The sequence below is a fragment of the Gorilla gorilla genome, chromosome 9 (genome assembly GCF_029281585.2).
Source record: "Gorilla gorilla gorilla isolate KB3781 chromosome 9, NHGRI_mGorGor1-v2.1_pri, whole genome shotgun sequence".
Lineage (NCBI taxonomy): Eukaryota > Metazoa > Chordata > Mammalia > Primates > Hominidae > Gorilla > Gorilla gorilla.
The window spans coordinates 33,378,957-33,397,333 of NC_073233.2; the positions used below are offsets into that span (position 1 = coordinate 33,378,957).

General features: G+C 37.1%; 1 protein-coding gene and 1 long non-coding RNA gene across 3 annotated transcripts in view; one reads left to right on the top strand and one right to left on the bottom strand.

Moving 5' to 3' along the window:
- The window catches only part of BBOX1 (gamma-butyrobetaine hydroxylase 1), an 84,917-nt gene that overhangs the window by 1,791 nt on the left and 64,749 nt on the right, over positions 1 to 18,377 (top strand). The window contains exons 2-3 of one of the 2 annotated variants that reach the window (XM_019037754.3): positions 13,251 to 13,504; positions 15,270 to 15,384. In XM_019037754.3, the coding sequence (XP_018893299.1) occupies positions 13,286 to 13,504; positions 15,270 to 15,384 (334 nt within the window). In that variant the 5' untranslated portion in view covers positions 13,251 to 13,285. Of the gene's footprint in view, positions 1 to 13,247; positions 13,505 to 15,269; positions 15,385 to 18,377 lie in introns of both variants that reach the window. The other variant, XM_019037755.3, reaches the window with a different exon arrangement.
- The window catches only part of LOC101132721 (uncharacterized), a 189,894-nt gene continuing 176,276 nt past the window's right edge, over positions 4,760 to 18,377 (bottom strand). Inside the window, exon 7 of the long non-coding RNA XR_008669348.2 lies at positions 4,760 to 5,172. This is a non-coding gene — a long non-coding RNA (uncharacterized lncRNA). The remainder of the gene's footprint in view (positions 5,173 to 18,377) is intronic.

The window sequence follows — 18,377 nt, forward strand, 5'->3', positions numbered from 1 at the left end:
AATTTTCCTAAAATCTAAACCCAGTACTTTGCATTACATCAGAAAACAAAGCCTTGATAATTTGAGTTCCAATCTGAAAATGGTGATTCCACTAAAGTGAAGCTAAAGTTTTCCTTTGTATAATTTACAAATGAAGTGTTTGCATGAAATTTAATGCCTTAAGCAAGACAGGCAGAATTGTGAACCTATTTTAGAGAATGGACTGGTTTTTCTAATGGCATTATTTTTGTTGTTATTGTTGCTGAGATGGGGTCTTGCTCTGTCATCCAGGCTGGAATGCAGTGATGCAATCACAGCTCACTGTAACCTCAAACTCTTGGGTTCAAGCGATTCTCCTGTCTTAACCTCCCAAGTAACTCAGAGTACGTGTATGCACCACCATGCCTGCCTAATTTTCTTTTGTAGATATGGGGGTCTCACTATGTTGTCCAGGCTGGTCTCAAATTCCTGGCCTCAAACAATCCTTCTGCTCCGGCCTCCCAAAGTGCTGGGATTACAGGCCACTGTACCTGGCTTCTAATTGCTTTATAGAATTCATTATTCACATGAGAATATATTCACAAATTGTTAAGTATCTCAGCCACTTATTAAACCAAGTTTAAAAATAATAATAATAACCATTTTACAATTTTAAAAAGATTTCAAGTTGAAGAACCTTAGGTAGCAGGTATCTTGAGTAGAGTATGTATGTACTCAAATGATGTCAAACTGCAGGCACTACAAATATTGTCTGGTCAACCTCCACCTTACCAAGTAAAAATTAATTGATTTTGTTATTTAAAGGTTAAAATATAAAATAATAACAATGTAGTTAAGCCTTCATGGTGTAATGTCTAGAAAACTTCTTGCCCTTTCTCTCCAAAGCTGAAATGTCAGATGGTGAGGTTAATTAACACACAACAATCTTGAGATTTAGCTACTAATTTTTTATTTTTATTTCTATTTTTATTTTTTTTGAGATGGAGTCTCACTCTGTCGCCCAGGCTGGAGTGCAGTGGCGCGATCTCGGCTCACTGCAAGCTCCGCCTCCCGGGTTCACGCCATTCTCCTGCCTCAGCCTCCTGAGTAGCTGGGACTACAGGTGCCCGCCACCACGCCCGGCTAACTTTTTATATTTTTAGTAGAGACGGGGTTTCACCGTGTTAGCCAAGGTGGTCTCGATTTCCTGACCTCGTGATCCGCCCACCTCAGCCTCCCAAAGTGCTGGGATTACAGGCATGAGCCACCGCGCCCTGTCCTAATTTTTTTTAAGTTATACTTTTAAGTGCTGGGGTACATGTGCAGAATGTGCAGGTTTGGGGTACATGTGCAGGTTTGGGGTACACGTGCAGAACGTGCAGGTATACACATGCCATGGTGGTTTGCTGCACCTATCAACGCGTCATCTACATTGAATACCCTTTCTTTCTTTCTCTTGACTAATTGCCCTAGCATTTCTCCTAACGGTATCCCTCCCCTAGCCCCCTACCCCGCCACAGGCCCTGGTATGTGATGTTCCCCTCTCTGTGTCCATGTGTTCTCATTGTTCAAGTCCCACTTATGAGTGAGAACATGCGGTATTTGGTCTTCTGTTCTTGTGATAGTTTGCTAAGAATGATGGTTTCCAGCTTCACCCATGTCCCTGCAAAGGACATGAACTCGTCCTTTTTTGTGGCTGCATAGTATTCCATGGTGTATATATGCCACATTTTCTTTATCCAGTCTATCATTGATGAGCATTTGGGTTGGTTCCAAGTCTTTGCTATTGTGAACAGTGCTGTAATAAACATACATGTGCACATGTCTTTATAGTAGAATGATTTATAATCCTTTGGGTGTATACCCAGTAATGGATTGCTGGGTCAAATGGTATTCCTGGTTCTAGATCCTTAAGGAATTGCCACACTGTCTTCCACAATGTTTGAACTACTTTACATTCCCACCAACAGTGTAAAAGTGTTCCTATTTATCCACATCCTCTCTAGCATCTGTTGTTTCCTGACTTTTTAATGATCACCATTCTAACTGACATGAGATGGTATCTCATTGTGGTTTTGATTTGCATTTGTCTAATGACTAGTGATGATGAGCTTTTCTTCATATGTTTGTTGGCTGCATAAATGTCTTCTTTTGAGAAGTGTCTGTTCATATCTTTTGCCCATTTTTTGATGGGTTTTTTTTCGTGTAAATTTGTTGAAGTTCTTTGTAGATTCTGGATATTAGACCTTTGTCGGATGGATATATTGCAAAAATTTTCTCCCATTCTGTAGGTTGCCTATTCACTCTGATGATAGTTCTGCTGTGCAGAAGCTCTTTAGTTTAATTAGATCCAGTTTGTCAATTTGGGCTTTTGTTGCCCTTGCTTCTGGTGTTTTAGTCATGAAGTCTTTGCCCATGCTTATGTCCTGAATGATATTGCCTAGGTTTTCTTCTAGGGTTTTTATGGTTTTAGGTCTTGCATTTAAGTCTTTAATCCATCTTTAGTTAATTTTTGGATAAGGTGTAAGGAATGGATCCAGTTTCAGCTTTCTACATATGGCTAGCCAGTTTTCCCAACACCATTTATTAAATAGGAAATCCTTTCCCCATTGCTTGTTTTTGTCAGGTTTGTCAAAGATCAGATGGTTGTAGATGTATGGCATTATTTCTGAGGCCTCTGTTCTGTTACATTGGTCTATCTGTTTTTGCACCAGTACCATGCTGTTTTGGTTACTGTGGCCTTGTACTATAGTCTGAAGTCAGGTAGCATGATGCCTCCAACTTTGTCTTTTTGCTTAGGATTGTCTTGGCTATGTGGGCTCTTTTTTGGTTCCACGTGAACTTTAAAGTAGTTTTTTCCAATCCTGTGAAGAAAGTCAATGATAGCTTGATGGGGGTAGCATTGAATCTATAAATTACCTTGGGCAGTATGGCCATTTTCATGATATTGATTCTTCCTATCTATAAGCATGGAATGTTTTTCCATTGTTTGTGTCCTCTCTTATTTCCTTGAGCAGTGGTTTGTAGTTCTCCTTGAAAAGGTCCTTCACATCCCTTCTAACTTGGATTCCTAGATATTTTATTCTCTTTGAAGCAATCGTGAATGGGAGTTCACTCATGATTTGGCTCTGTGTTTGTCTGTTATTGGTGTATAGGAATGCTTGTGATTTTTGCACATTGATTTTGTATCCCGAGACTTTGCTGAAGTTGCTTATCAGCTTAAGGAGATTTTGGGCTGAGACGATGGGGTTTTCTAAATGTACAATCATGTCATCTGCAAACAAAGACAATTTGACTTCTTCTTTTCCTAATTGAATATGCTTTATTTCTTTCTCTTGACTGATCACCCTGGCCAGAACTTCCAATACTATGTTGAATAGTAGTTGTGTCAGAGGGCATCCTTGTCTTGTGCCAGTTTTCAAAGAGAATGCTTCCAGTTTTTGTCCATTCAGTATGATATTGGCTGTGGGTTTGTCATAAGTAACTCTTATTATTTTGATATATATTCCTTCAATACCTAGTTTATTGAGAGTTTTTAGCATGAAGGGCTGTTGAATTTTATCAAAGCATCATACTTCTCCTGAGAAAGAGATGAAAATTAACAGATACTGATGTTTGCTAACATAGGTCTATGCTGGTCTTGTTTTCCATTTACTAAAAACACTCAAGAAATAACAGCCTTTTATTCTGAGGGATAAGTAATTTAGTAGATAAATCAGCCTTCTCAGGTACATATTAATCTACTACAATTTTAATTTTATGTATAATAACTATAAAGTTTCTGCATCTGCTTCCTGTGAATTCCCTCCAAAGCCTATGATTGAAATTAGTTGTGAGTAATGTTTGAAGAACTTTTGCAATTTCTTTTATGAGAACTTGAAGAGTATCACTTAATACATATAAACTTAGCTGGCAAATCCAGGTTTGGGGCAACCTTTCTCACTAACGAGCAGTGTGAGCTTGGACAAATCACACCCAACATTTCTGAGCTTCCATTTTACCTGCATGTCTGATGAGGGCCCTGTGACCCAACAATAGCACAGGCTGTTTCTTTCTGGCTCTAAAAGCTCTAGCTTTAAGTTACTTTTATTTCTAAGATCAATGCATAAAATAAATCTCAGAGCTACTTTCTTGATTTTCCAAACAGTGCTGAAGAATCAGGAGACAAATTTGAATTTGTAATATTAAGAAAAAGAAAAAAAGGAGAAAACCCACACCCATCACTGAAGTAATTTCAAAAACAAGCAATTTACTTGTGCCCAACAGAAGTCCCAGACAAACTTCTATTACTCTGAAGAGAAAAAATATGGTAGGTGAATAAATTAGGAGGGAAACACACCACACACACACACACACACTACACACATGTATTAATATGAAGTAAAAGAAACCTATCCCATCAGATAAGAATATGCCAAAAATCTAAGGGCTGTTTTTCAGAACAGGTGAAACTACTGTTTCCCACCAAAACCAATCTGATATTTCATAAACTAAATTACAATTGTAAGAAGAAAAATAAGTGTAAAATAAGAATTTTTGTTTTATAGGTGTTCTTTAATTTGTCAAAGAAATCCCACTGATAAAAAATCATCCTATATAGCTAGGAGCTATATATAGGAGCTATATCTACATTTTTCTTTTCTTCAGAGAAACAGAGTAGCTTATCATCTAACTAAATTGCTATGGTGCTTCAACTGAGCTCAATTCTAACAAGTCAAGTTGGTTAAATTACAAAAACAGATTTCAACAAATCATGTTAACATACAAGCTATAATTTTCAGAAAGCATTTGCTTTTAAACACTGATGATCTGCAATGTTTTTTATTTTTTTTAATTTTCATCACATTTGCCCCAGTAGACCTTTAAATATCCAGAAAAAGTTAAAGTGGGAACTTCTTTTCCCATTTTGCCCGCTTTTGTTTTGATTACCTTTCATGTTTATCATAAATTTAAGAAAGGGATTGTGAAGAGAAGGAATGACCCACCAAGTTTCTACAGAGATACCTAAGTAATTTAACATCAGCAACACCCAAGTCTTTCCAGTTCTTCCACATTCTCCCATGTGCCTTGGGCACCCTCCAATCAGACACTAACCTGACATCACCTCTCTTGGAACACCTTCCTCAGGACATCCATTTGGCAAAATGGGTTGGAGAGAATGGTCTCAGGTTCCCCCAATGATTGGAAATGTGCTTCTCCCTCTCTCATTCAAACCTAGGTAGAAGAAGAAAAAGAAAAAAACAGATGGAAAGCTCAAAACAGCAGTCTGAAATGTAATTAATGTTTCTTGGCACAGATGTCTATAGGAGTGATCACTTCAATAGTTGGTGTGACATGGGCACACCACCATCTTTAAGCAGAGGAACCATGTTACTCATGGTAGAAAATGCACCCCTGGACTGGGTATTCATTAAGTATTAGTGTTTCACATTTCAAGTTATATAAAAATACTTTCAGCCAAAAAATTTTCAAACACATGAATGAATATATTTTTTAAATGTATTGAGTTTAATATATATATCAGCACACAAAGAACTTCATAAAAATAAATAAGAATAATTTTTAAATGGTCTTATTCCTACAAGAACCTAAGATAAATCATCCGTATGCTAGTATTTCCTAGCCTCTTTCTACTTCTGTTTTTTGGGGTAATTACAGTAGATTTTTTCTTTGGCTTGAAATGAGGATTCAATGAGTTATTATATATAAAGAACTTCGAACAGTGAGTGGCATAAAGAAAGCATTCAATAAATGTAAACTATTATTACTTTTACTACTACTGCTACTTCTACTACTATTACTACTATTGTAATCTTACTGTCCATACAATTAAAACTAATAATCTTTTTTCACTTTATGTTATTTTTCCTGTTTTATTGAGGTAAATTGACAAATAAAAGTTGTAAACATAATGGTCAATGTGATGCTTATCTATACATTGTGAAATAATTACCACAATCAAACTAATTAATATATCCATAACTTTACATAGTTATCATTGTATGTTGGGGGGGCGAGAACACTTGAGATCTACTCTTTCAGCAAATTTCGAATACACAAGACAGTATTATTAACTATAGTCACTATATTGTACATTGGATCTCCAGAATTTATTTATCCTCAATAAGTAGTATGCTTTGACCAACATATCCCCATTTCTCCTACCTCCCAGGCCCTGGCACCCACTGTTCTACTCATGACTTCTATGAGTTTGGCATTTTTAGATTCCATGTATAAGTGAGATCATATTGCATTTGTCTTTCTGTGCCTGACTTATTTCACTTAGCATAATGCCCTTCAGGTTGATCTGTGTTATCAAAAATGACAGAATTTTCCTTCTTTTTTAAGGCTGAATAATATTGAGGTGTGTGTGTGTAGACAGATGATATAGATAGATGATAGACAGATAGATAGACAGATAGATAGATAGATAGATAGATAGATAGATAGATAGATAGATAGATAGATAGATAAATAGATATGGGTTTGATATATACCACATTTTTAATCCACTCATTTATCAATGGACAATTAGTTGATTCCATATTTTGGCTGTTCTGAATAATGCTGCTATGAACATGAGAATGCAAATATCTCATTGACATACTGATTTCATTTCCTTACCCTATGTGGCCAGTAATGATACTGCTGGAATGGTAGTTCTTTTTTTTTTTTTTTTTATACTTTAAGTTTTAGGGTACATGTGCACATTTTGCAGGTTACATATGTATACATGTGCCATGCTGGTGCACTGCACCCACTAACTCGTCATCTAGCATTAGGTATATCTCCCAGTGCTATCCCTCCCCCCTCCCCCCACCCCACAACAGTCCCCAGAGTGTGATGTTCCCCTTCCTGTGTCCATGTGTTCTCATTGTTCAATTCCCACCTATGAGTGAGAATATGCGGTGTTTGGTTTTTTGTTCTTGTGATAGTTTACTGAGAATGATGGTTTCCAATTTCATCCATGTCCCTACAAAGGACATGAACTCATCATTTTTTATGGCTGCATAGTATTCCATGGTGTATATGTGCCACATATGTTATTTGGGGGGGGAACTTCTGTACTGTTTTCTATAATGACTAAAATAATTTACATTCCCACTAATGGTGTACAAAGGTTTTCTTTTCTCCATATTCTCACCAAGACTTTTCTTTTGTCTTTTTGACAACAGTCATTCTAACAGATGTGAGATGATCTCATGAGGTGGTTTTGGTTTGTATTTACCTGATGATAATTGATAGCATTTTTATATACCTGCTGGCCATTTATATGTCTTCTTTAGAGAAATGTCTATTCCATTTCCTTGCCTATTTTTAAAAGTTTTAATTTTTTATTGTTTTAGAGGTAGGGTCTTTCTATGTTGGCCACGTTGGCCTCAAACTCCTGAGTTCAAGCAATCCTCCTACCTCAGCCCCTCGAATAGCTGGGATTACAGGCATGTACCACTGCACCCAGCTGCCCATTTTTTAATTGAGTAGTTTGTTTTATTTCTATTGAGTTGTTTGAATTCCTCATATATTTTGGAGATTAACCCCTTATCAGATGTATGGGCCCTGCTGTGGCTTACAGAAGAGTCAGCATGGCTCCATTTGAAAGTGACTTTAGCATACAGAATGATATAGGATGATTGCTTCACTTACTTGATTAAAATAAGTAAAAACATAGATGGTCCTCAGATGTACGATTTACAAATATTTTCCTTCATTTTTTAGGCTGTCTCCTCACTCTCTTTATTATTTCCTTTGCTGTGCAGGGATTTAATTCAATACCATCTCATTTGTTTATTTTTGCTTTTGTTGCCTGTTCATTTGGGTTCGTATCCAAAAAAATCCATGCCCAGACAAATGTCATGGAGTTTTCCCATATGTTTTCTTCTAGTAGTTTTAGAGTTTCAGATTTTATGTTTAAGTCTGTAATCCATTTTGAGTTGATTTTTATGTATGATGTGAGATGAGGGTCCAATTTTATACTTCTTCATCTGGATATTTAGTAACACTCCACCATTTGTTGAAGAGACTTTCTTTTCCCCATTTAGTGTTCTTGGGATCTTTGTCAAAGATTAATTGACCTTATATGCACAAATTTATTTGTAGGCTGACTATAACTTTCTATTGATTTATATGTATTTTTATTCCAATACCATGCTGTTTTGATTATTATAGTTTTGTATGATATTTTGGGATCCGATAAAGTGATAGTTCCAACTCTGTTTTTCCTTCTCAGGACTGCTTTGGCCACTCAGATTTTTTGTGGTTCCATACATATTTTAGAGTGCCTTTTAAAATTTATTTGATAAATGTCATTGGAGTTTTGATAGTAATTGCACTGAATCTGTAGATGACTTTGGTAGTATGGATATTTTACCAATATTAATCATTCAAATCCAAGAACACAGAGTATTGTTCCATTTATTTGTGTCTCATTTAATTTTTTTGTCATCGTCTTATAGCTTTCAGTGTATAGATCATTTACTCCTTGGTTAAATGTAATTCTAAGTATTTTTAGTGATCCTGGAAATTGAATTGTTTTATCGATATCTTTTTCAGAATGTTAATTGTTATTATACATAAATGCTATGAATATTTGTATGTTGATTTTGCATTCTGCAACTTTACTAAATTTATTAGTTCTAAAACTTTTTTCTGCAGTCTTTAGGGTTTTCTGTGTATAAGATCATGTCATCATAAAACAAGGACAATTTTAGTTCTTCCTTTCAGATTTGGATGCCTTTCATTTCATCTTCTTGCCTAATTGTTCTGGCTAGGACTTCCAGTACTATGTTATTAGAAGTGGTTAGAGTGGGCATTCTTGTCTTGTTCCCAATCTTAGAGGAAAAGCTTTCAACTTCTCATCAGTGAATATGATGTTAGCTGCGGGCTTGGCACAGATGGCATTTATTATGTTGAGATACATTCCCTCTATACATCTTTGTTGATAATTATTATCATAAAAGGATGTTGAATTTTATCAAATGCCACTTCTGCATCTATTGAAATGACCACCTAATTTTTATCCTGAATTCTGCTAATGTGTTGTCATATTTACTGATTTGTGTGTGTCAAACCATCTTTGCATCCCAGAGATAAATCTCACTTGATCATACTGTATGATCCTTTTAATGTGCTATTGAATTCATTTTGCTAGTATTTTGTTAAAGATTTTGCATCTATGTTTACCAGGAATATTGGTCTGTAATATTCTATTATTTCAGTATTCTAGTCTGCCTTTGGTTTGAGGGTAGTGCTGGCCTCATAAAATGAGTTTGGAAGTATTCCCTCGCTGTCAATTTTTGGGGAAAGTTTGAGTAGAATTTGTGTTAATTCTTCTTTAATGTTTGATGGAATTCACTGGTGAAGCCATCAGGTCCTGGAGTTTCCATGGTTGGAAGGTTTTTGATTACCGACTTAATCTTCATACTTACTCTGTTCAGATTTTCTATTCATGATTCAGTCCTGGTAAGTTGTACATTTCTAGGAATGAATTCATTTCTTCTAGATTATTCAATTATTGTCATGTAACTGTTCATAGTAGTCTCTTATGAGCTTTTGTATTTCTGTGGTATCAGCTGTAATGTCTCCTCTTTCATTCCTGATTTTGAGTCTTCTCTCTTTGTTTCTTAGGTTAGCTAATGGTTTGTCAATTCTACCTTTCAAAAAAGTTTTAGTTTAATTTTTTTCTTGTCTCTATTTCATTTATTTCTGCTCTAATCTTTATTATTTCCTTCCTTCTGATAACTTAGGGATTAATGTGTTCTTCTTTTTTCTAGTTCCTTGAAGTGTAAAGCTAGATTGTTTATTTAAGATCTTTTTTTATTTTTTATGAAGGCATTTATCACTATTAACTTCCTTCTTCAAACTACTTTTACTGCATCTCAAAAGTTTGTTATTATGTGTGCTATTTTGATTTGTCTCAAGATATTTTTAATTTCTCTTTTGATTTTTTCCTTGACCCATTAGTTGTTCAGGAGTTTGTTGTTTAATTTTCACATATTTGTGAAAACTGAAAATTCACAGGAGTTTTTCAGTTTTTCCCCTGGTATTGATTTGATGACAAAGTCATTATCTTTCATAAAATGATATTTCATGCAATAGCAAAGAGAATAATAAAACTTTTTGTGAGAATATAAACTGCAGGCAATTTAACGAATATCTTTGGAACATTGCTTACATGTGTCCTCCCATATATGCTTTTACTCCCACAGTTCTCATTTCTTCTAGACTACATTTTTACAACCGCTCCATACAATGTATCTGATTCTAACCCTTTAACCTTCTTTCAATATACCATACACACTGTCATCACCTTCATTGTCAAATCTGCTACCTGAAAAAAATATTTTAAAAGTCCCATTCATAACAGAATGAAACCCAAACTCCTTATCTTGCTATGCATGGTGCTTCATGATCTGGTATCAACATGCCTTTTAATCTCTCTCAACCACCATTTCCCCTCATAGCCTTTTGTTCCAGCCAAACAACTTGTTTTCTACTGCTCAAACACTGTATTTTCATATCTTTGTTGTTGGCTCAGCCTGCACCCTAAATGTGGAATGACCTTTCACAAATCTTCTTAAATCCAACTTATCTGTACCCAGATGAGCTAGCAAATAAAGGTTTAAATAAGTATTTAGCTTTTATCATGTAAAAAAGAGGTCCAGACATGACCATCTATTGCTGGTAAAGCGTTTTCACAGAACCCTGGGGAACTCTTGACGTCTTTTAGATTTTATACTTCTACTTCTTGCCTAATGGTTGCAAAATTACTGCTTCACCCCCAATACTACACTCACATTCCAGAAAGGAAGTGGAAAAAAATAGGGAAAACAGTATATGGCAGCCAAGTCTTATCACCTTTTTAAAAATTTCCCTACACAGCAACTTCCAAATATATTTCATTGGGCATAATTATATCATAACTAATCTTAGCTATAAAGAAAGCTGACAAAATATTTCCTAGTCAAAAAATGTTGTACTAGTGAGGAAGGAAAATAAGGTGAAACCGATATGCATTCAGCAATGTTGGCCTTAATATTTGTTTATTTTCATAATTGTCTTCTCCTGGTTGTCTGGAACTTCAAAGTCATCTTTGTACCATCTAGTGCAGCATGCACAAAGAAGATACTTATTATATATTTGAGTAAGTTTAACTTTATAAATGACAAGGGAAAGAGAACCATTTTTGCATTTAAGCATGATTGTATTCCATCGTAATGAAAGCATAAACTTAGATAACTTGATCAAGAGTAAGCAAACTACTGCCTGGGGGCAAAATGTCACCTACATTGTTTTTGTGCACACCATGAACTAAGAATAGTTGATACATTCTTATAGGGTTTTAAAAAATAAAAACAGGAATATGTAGCAGGGACTGTATATAAACTGCAAAGCCTAAAAGATATGCCATCTGGCATTTTACAGAACATATTTGCCATCCCTTGACACAGGTTAAAATGTACTACATTCTTTTTTTTTAGTGTTATTTAAGGATCTAGTTGTATTATTCCAGGGTCATTGGAGCCATCTTTGTCTTTTGAAACAATGTATGTGAGAAAACTTGCCAGCCAACCCTTTCTCTTGTCAGGAAATTCAAATGTCCTACCCATTCCACAGAGAAACTGATGTTAGGACTTCCATAATGCTCCTCACTCAGACTTATGAGCTAAATGTCCAGGTTTGAAAGTACACTATAATTTTTGATTATTTTTAAGTAATAGTGTTCTCCTATCACTATACAAATTTAAAGAAAAAAATTACAGTTCCAAAGCAGAAATAAGCATGAGAGCCAATTAATTGTATTTCACCCATGCAATTATTGGATAACTCTATATGTGAAGCTAAAGGGACAAAGCAATATTTTTCCTATTGACTCTGCTCCATAACTTGACTAAATTATCCAAGCCAATGATTTGAGGAAGCATATGTGAAACCACCTAGAAGTATTTTACTTTCATGTTTTGTAAGGTATATTTTAAGTTATCTTAATGTTGCGTAAAGTCTTCCCATAATCTCAAGAAGGACAGGGAGCAATTTTATCTTACTTGTCACTAAATCCCCCAGTGCCTATTGCAGTGCCTGGAAGGGATTTTATAAGCGGTGTGTGTGTGTGTGTCTGTGTGTGTGTGTGTGTGTGCATGCACATGTGTACATGCATTCCTACTTCCCCTTCATCTCAAGGCAATGAAGTATTGTTTCCATTGTCATAAGTCACCTTCTGTTAATGATGAGCAGATCACTACATGGATGAAGTTAGGGAGCTCTACTTCTCGCATATAAATTCTACTTTTCCTATGTAAGTTCTACTTCATCCACGTAAGTTTAGAGTGCTGGAAAATAACATATGAAGAAAGTAAAATGTAGAACATTGGCATGATTTCTGAAGGTCGAATATATAGTCACTAATGGAATCAGGATCAACACAGTTGCTCAAGCATAATACCATGGTGTCTCTGTTTCACTAAATTTCCTCTCCTGTAAATAGTCCATGTCCTTAAATTTGCTGGATTTTTTAATAAAAGTAAGTCATGTAATCCCAAGTAATATGAAGGTATACACAAGTACTCCAAAAAGGTTCAGAATAAAGTAACTGAAGTAACAAGGCACACTCTATTGATATGCATTAAAACAAAAAATCTCAACAAACCAAGCAAGTTTCTTGCAGAACCTAAGGACTTCTATATTTCATTAAGAAAATGTATTGTAAAGGTAAAAAAGCAAATGATAGAACAGAAACAGCACAATATTCTGAATTGAAGAAACAGTGCAATATTCTGAATTACAGTGGTCTTTAAGTAAATAATAAGCATTAACATTCTCTTCATAAAAACGTGTTTACTAATTTAGTATCATAAAAATATTTTTTTTCAAAAGCCATGTCCAAGTGGGCACCAGTTAAAATAGGACAGGGGTGATTGTTACACTTTCAATTTGTGGAACATTTTTCTTCCTTAAACATTCCAGACCTTTTTTGCAAACATAATTATTAAAGTCCATATGTCATTGGTTCTGAACTTAATATCTGAATTTTCTGTGAGAAAAACAAGGAATTCTTTTCATTTGGATCCTGACTCAGCACTTATATCCCATTTACTTTTAGTCACTGTGTTTCTGCTTACAGTATGTGAAATACTCTCACCAGAACAAAGGTCCCAGCGTCAATAAGCCAAACCGCAGACTCTGACAGCTGAGTGAATAGCAGAGGCCAGAGTCCACTTGAAGTGTTCATACTCTCAGAGGCCAAGTTTAGATCTTATCTGCCTGAGATTCCTTTTAACACTGATTTGTCACAGCAGGTAGCTGACAGCATCTGCTCCTGAAGACCGGAAACATGGCTTGTACCATCCAAAAGGCAGAAGCACTTGACGGGGCTCATTTGATGCAGATCCTCTGGTATGATGAGGAAGAGTCTCTCTACCCAGCTGTATGGTTGAGAGACAACTGCCCATGCTCTGATTGCTACCTGGATTCTGCAAAAGCACGGAAACTTCTAGTGGAAGCTCTTGATGTGAACATTGGAATTAAAGGCTTGATATTTGACAGAAAAAAGGTAATTATCTCTAAATTATGTCTCCTTTCTCAAGTTCAATAATGGGGCTAGTCAACAATAATTTAGATAACTCTTTTTTATTTGGTCACACATATATAACCACATATGAACCCACGTTTGTATAGTACTTGGTGCGAATTAAGTATATTCAGTAAAGGGAAGCTTCAGCTATTATTATTACTATTATCATTACTACTACTATTTTTAATAAAATTTGCAGTGTTACTTGTCACTCTTTCAATGAGTGGCAGCCTTAAAAACACAAACTGTCTACACTAAAAGCAATGCTTCTGAGCCTCAGTTTATTCATTTGTAAAATAGGAATACTAAAAGAACTTGCTCATAGAAATGTGAGGATTCACTGGGATAATACAGATAAAAATGTTTAACAGTGCCTGGCATACAGTGAGCACTGAAAAAAAAATGGCATTGACTAATGTCTTTTAGTCAAATTAGTATGTAGAGATACAAGGCTTGTTCTGGGATTCCCAAAAGCACAGCTCTCAAAACTACAAACCAGAGGCAGCCACCATTCCATGTTTCTCTCTTCCAAATTTACTAGGATTCTTATTACGCTCTTGTCCACATCCCGACTTGCGGACTTTACTCCCAGATTTCACTGCTTGCTAGCTAGATAGAAATGTTGTTTACTCTTACATTTCTCACCTGAAAAAAATGAGAATAATAGTAGTACCTTCCCCCTAGAGTTGTAAAGATTAAATGTGTTATGTCTATAGTACTTTTTATGGATACTCAAAATACTGTTATTTTTATTATTGCTGTTGTCCTCCTTATCATCACCACTATTACTTTCTTTTATTTATTTATTTATTTTTGAGATGGAATCTTGCTCTATTGCCCAGGCTGGAATGCAGTGGGGCGATCTCAGCTCACTGCAACTTCCGCCTCCTGGGTTCAAGCAATTCTCCTGCCTCAGCCTCCCAAGTAGCTGGGATTACACGTATGGGCCACCATGCCCGGCTAATTTTTGTATTTTTAGTAAAGACGGGGTTTCACCATGTTAACCAGGCTGGTCTCAAACTCCTGACCTTGTGATCTGCCTGCCTCGGCCTCCCAAAGTGCTGGGATTACAGGCATGAGCCACCACACCCAGCTGCATCATTACTATTTCTAATACTCTTGGCAGGAATCTTAATTGATAACTAGCTTCAGTTATCACAGAAAGTTTGGGGATCCCAGGTTTAGAGGATGTAGGTCAAGAACTGTAGATCTATCCATGCTCTATTTCTTGAGTGCTATTTAAGGGCCTCAGACCTCAGATGTATTACTTTGGCTTCCTTGTTTTCCAAAAGCGTATGCTTAATCTCTATCTTAAAAATTAAGCTGGCCAGGCGTGGTGGCTCACGCCTGTAATCCCAGCACTTTGGGAGGCTGAGGCGGGCGCATCACAAGGTCAGGAGATGGAGACTGTCTTAGCCAACATGGTGAAACCCTGTCTCAACTAAAATACAAAAAATTAGCCAGGCGTGGTGTCGCATGCCTGGAATCCCAGCTACTTGGGAGGCTGAGGCAGGGGAATCGCTGGAACCTGGGAGGCAAAGGTTGCAGTGAGCCGAGATTGCGCCACTGCACTCCAGCCTGGCAACAGAGGAAGACTCCGCCTAAAAATAAAAATAAAAATAAAAAAAAATAAGCAAAGCATAATTGGATTCCCTGATTATCTTAAACAGCATTCAAAAACAGAGCAATAGTGGAGAACGGAAATAAAATCCACATAGGTGAAATTTGCTTTTTGTGTTATAAGGTGTACATCACATGGCCCGATGAGCATTACAGTGAATTCCAGGCTGATTGGCTGAAGAAAAGATGCTTTTCCAAGCAGGCCAGAGCAAAGCTCCAAAGAGAATTGTTTTTTCCAGGTAACTTTGCCAAAGTCTTCAATGTCTTTTTAAACCCTTACAGTAAAGGATTTTTATTAAGAAATTTGCTCACAGAAAATTCAAACCTTTGTGCTTTGATTAAAATATGTGACATGTAAATTATGTGGTGTGTTTAAAGTTTTACCGACAAAGATCATTTGGGTAGAGATGAAAAGGAGTATAGAGTAATTCTAGACATTCTATAGAGAAAGAAACAAAATAAGTCCAGCAAACTTGTGTCTTTGTCATCTAAAGCAAAACCTGGCACAGCATACCACAGACACTCCGTAAGTGTTCACTACAAAGAAGCAGGATGAACTAGAGGCAGACTGGCCCTTTATAACAATTTTGTCTAAGGCCAGAACAACACAAATCAACAAAGCAAGAATTCCTAACCTGGTATTCATAGATGGAATTATGGGATTGATGAACCCATGAAACAGTATGCATAGCACTGCAAATGCCAGTGAGTGTGGGACAATTTGTCTGTGTGTGTGCATGTACACACACATGCACACAAAGCCACGTTTGTCTAGGAAGAATTTATATAGGTTTCAAGGGGATCCATAAACAGAACAATGTTCAGAAAAACTGCAAGGGTGGATTCAGTGGATAAAGAGGACTTTATTGCTGAGCAAAGAAGCAAAATAAATACTTAAAACAGGTGGAAATATTTTTAAACATAAATTCTAGGAGATACACAGTAATAGAACTCAAGCAGAGGAACTGGTAAGGAGTAAGGGCTGTTTACAATTCATTCTCTGACTATTTTGAAGATTTATTACATGAAACTATGTGAATCAAAGATAGACTGAAAAACAGTTCTTGCAAGATCTGGTCATTTAAAAGTGTGTAGCACTCCCCTCTCTCTCTTGCTCCTGCTTTCCTCATGTGACCTGCCTGCTCTCCCTTCACCTTCCATCATGACTGTAAGTTCCTGAAGCCTCTCCAGAAGTTGAGCAGATGTCAGTGCCATGCTTCCTATACAGCCTGCAAAATCATGAGCCAATTTAACTTCTTTTCTTTATAAATTACCCAGTCTCAGGTATTTGTTTACAGTGATGCAAGAACAAACTAATACAGAAAATTGGTCCTGAGAAGTGGGGCATTGCTATAAAGATACCTAAAATTTAGAAGCAGCTTTGGAACTGGGTAACAGGCAAATGTTGGAAGAGTTTGGAGAGCTCAGAAGAAGACAGGGTAAGTTTGGAACTTTGTAGAGACTGGTTAGATGGTTGTGACCAAAATGCTGATGGTGATATGGACAGTGAATGCCTGGCTGACGAGGTATCAGATGGAAATGAGGATCTTATTGGGAACTGAAGCAAAGGTCACATATGCTATGCCTTAGCAAAAGAGCTTGGCTGGATTGTATCCATGCCCTAGGGATATGTGGAAGTTTGAAATTGAGAGTGATGACCTAGGGTATCTAGTGAAATAAATTTCTAAGCAGCAAAGTAAGTGTTTAAGAAGTAACATGACTGCTTCTAACAGCCTATGATCAGATACAGGAGCAAACAAATAAGTTGGAACTTAAATATTTAAAAGGAAAGCAGAGTGTAAAAGTTTGAAAATTTTGTAACCTATTCATGTCTAGGCAGAGAAACAAAAAGCTTTTTTGGGAGAGGAAGTCAAGCAGACTGTGGATCAACCACTTATTAGAGATATTTGTATATAAGAAGAAGCCAGTGCTAATAGCCAAGACAACAAGAAAAAGCCTTCGAAGACATTTCAAAGACCTGCACAGCAGCCTCTCCCATCACAGACCCAGAGGTCTAGGAAGGAAGAATGCTTTCCTGGGCCAAGGGCTCCACGGCCCTGTGTGTAGCCTCGGGAGGCAGCTCCCACATCCCAGCTGCTCCCACTCCAGCCTCAGCTCCAAGGGGCCCAGGTACAGGTTGGGCCATAGTTCCAGAGGGCATAAGCTACTGTAAGACTTGGTGGCTTCCATGTGGCTTTAAGCCTGTGGCCGCACACAGTGCAAGAATGAATGAGGCTTGATGTTTGCTGTCTAGATTTCAGAGGATGTATTATGTTGGTGCAAAAGTAATTGCGATTTTTGCCATTAAAAGTAATAGTAAATATAAGAAAGCCTGGGTGCCCAAGCAGAAGCCTGCTGCAGGGGCAGAGCCCTCACAAAGAACCCTAGGGAAATGCAGATGGAAAATGAGTTGGAGGCCCCACTTAGAGTCCTCACTGGGGCACTGCCTAATGGAGCTGTGGTAAGAAAGCCACTGTACTGCAGACTCCATAATGGTAGATCCACCGCCAGCATGCATACTCAGCATGCAAAAGCCACAGGCACTCAACGACCTGTGACAGCAGCCTCTGGAGCCGAACTTTGCAAAGCCATAGGGGCAGAGCTGCCCAAGGCGTTGGGAACCCATCCCTTGTACCATTGTGTCCTGGAGGCAAGACATGGAGTCAAAGGAGATAATTTTGGAGCCTTAAGATTTAGTGACTGCCCTGCTGGGTTTTGGACTTGCATGGGCCCTGTACTCCCCTTTCTTTTGGTTGATTTCTCCCTTTTGTAATGAGAATGATTACCCAATGCTTATAACCCCATTATATCTTGGAAGTACATAAATTGTCTTTAATTTTACAGGCTTATGGGTGGCAGAGACTTACCCTGTCTTAGATGAAACTTTAAACTTCAGACTTTTGAGTTAATGCTAGAATGAGTTAAGACTTTCAGGGACTACTGGGAAGGCATGACTGTATTTTGCAATGTGAGAAGTACATGAGATTTGGGGGGCCAGGAGCAAAATGATATGGTTTGCATGTTCCACCCAAATCTCATGTTGAACTGTAATCTCCAATGTTGGAGGTGGGGCCTCGTGGGAGGTGACTGGATCACAAGAGATGATTTCTCATGAATGGTTTAGCACCATCCTGTTGGTACTATCCTCACAATAGCAAATGAGTTCTTTGAAGATCTGGTTGTTTTAAGGTGTGTAGCAACACCTCCCTGTATCTGTTTCTCCTGCTTTTGC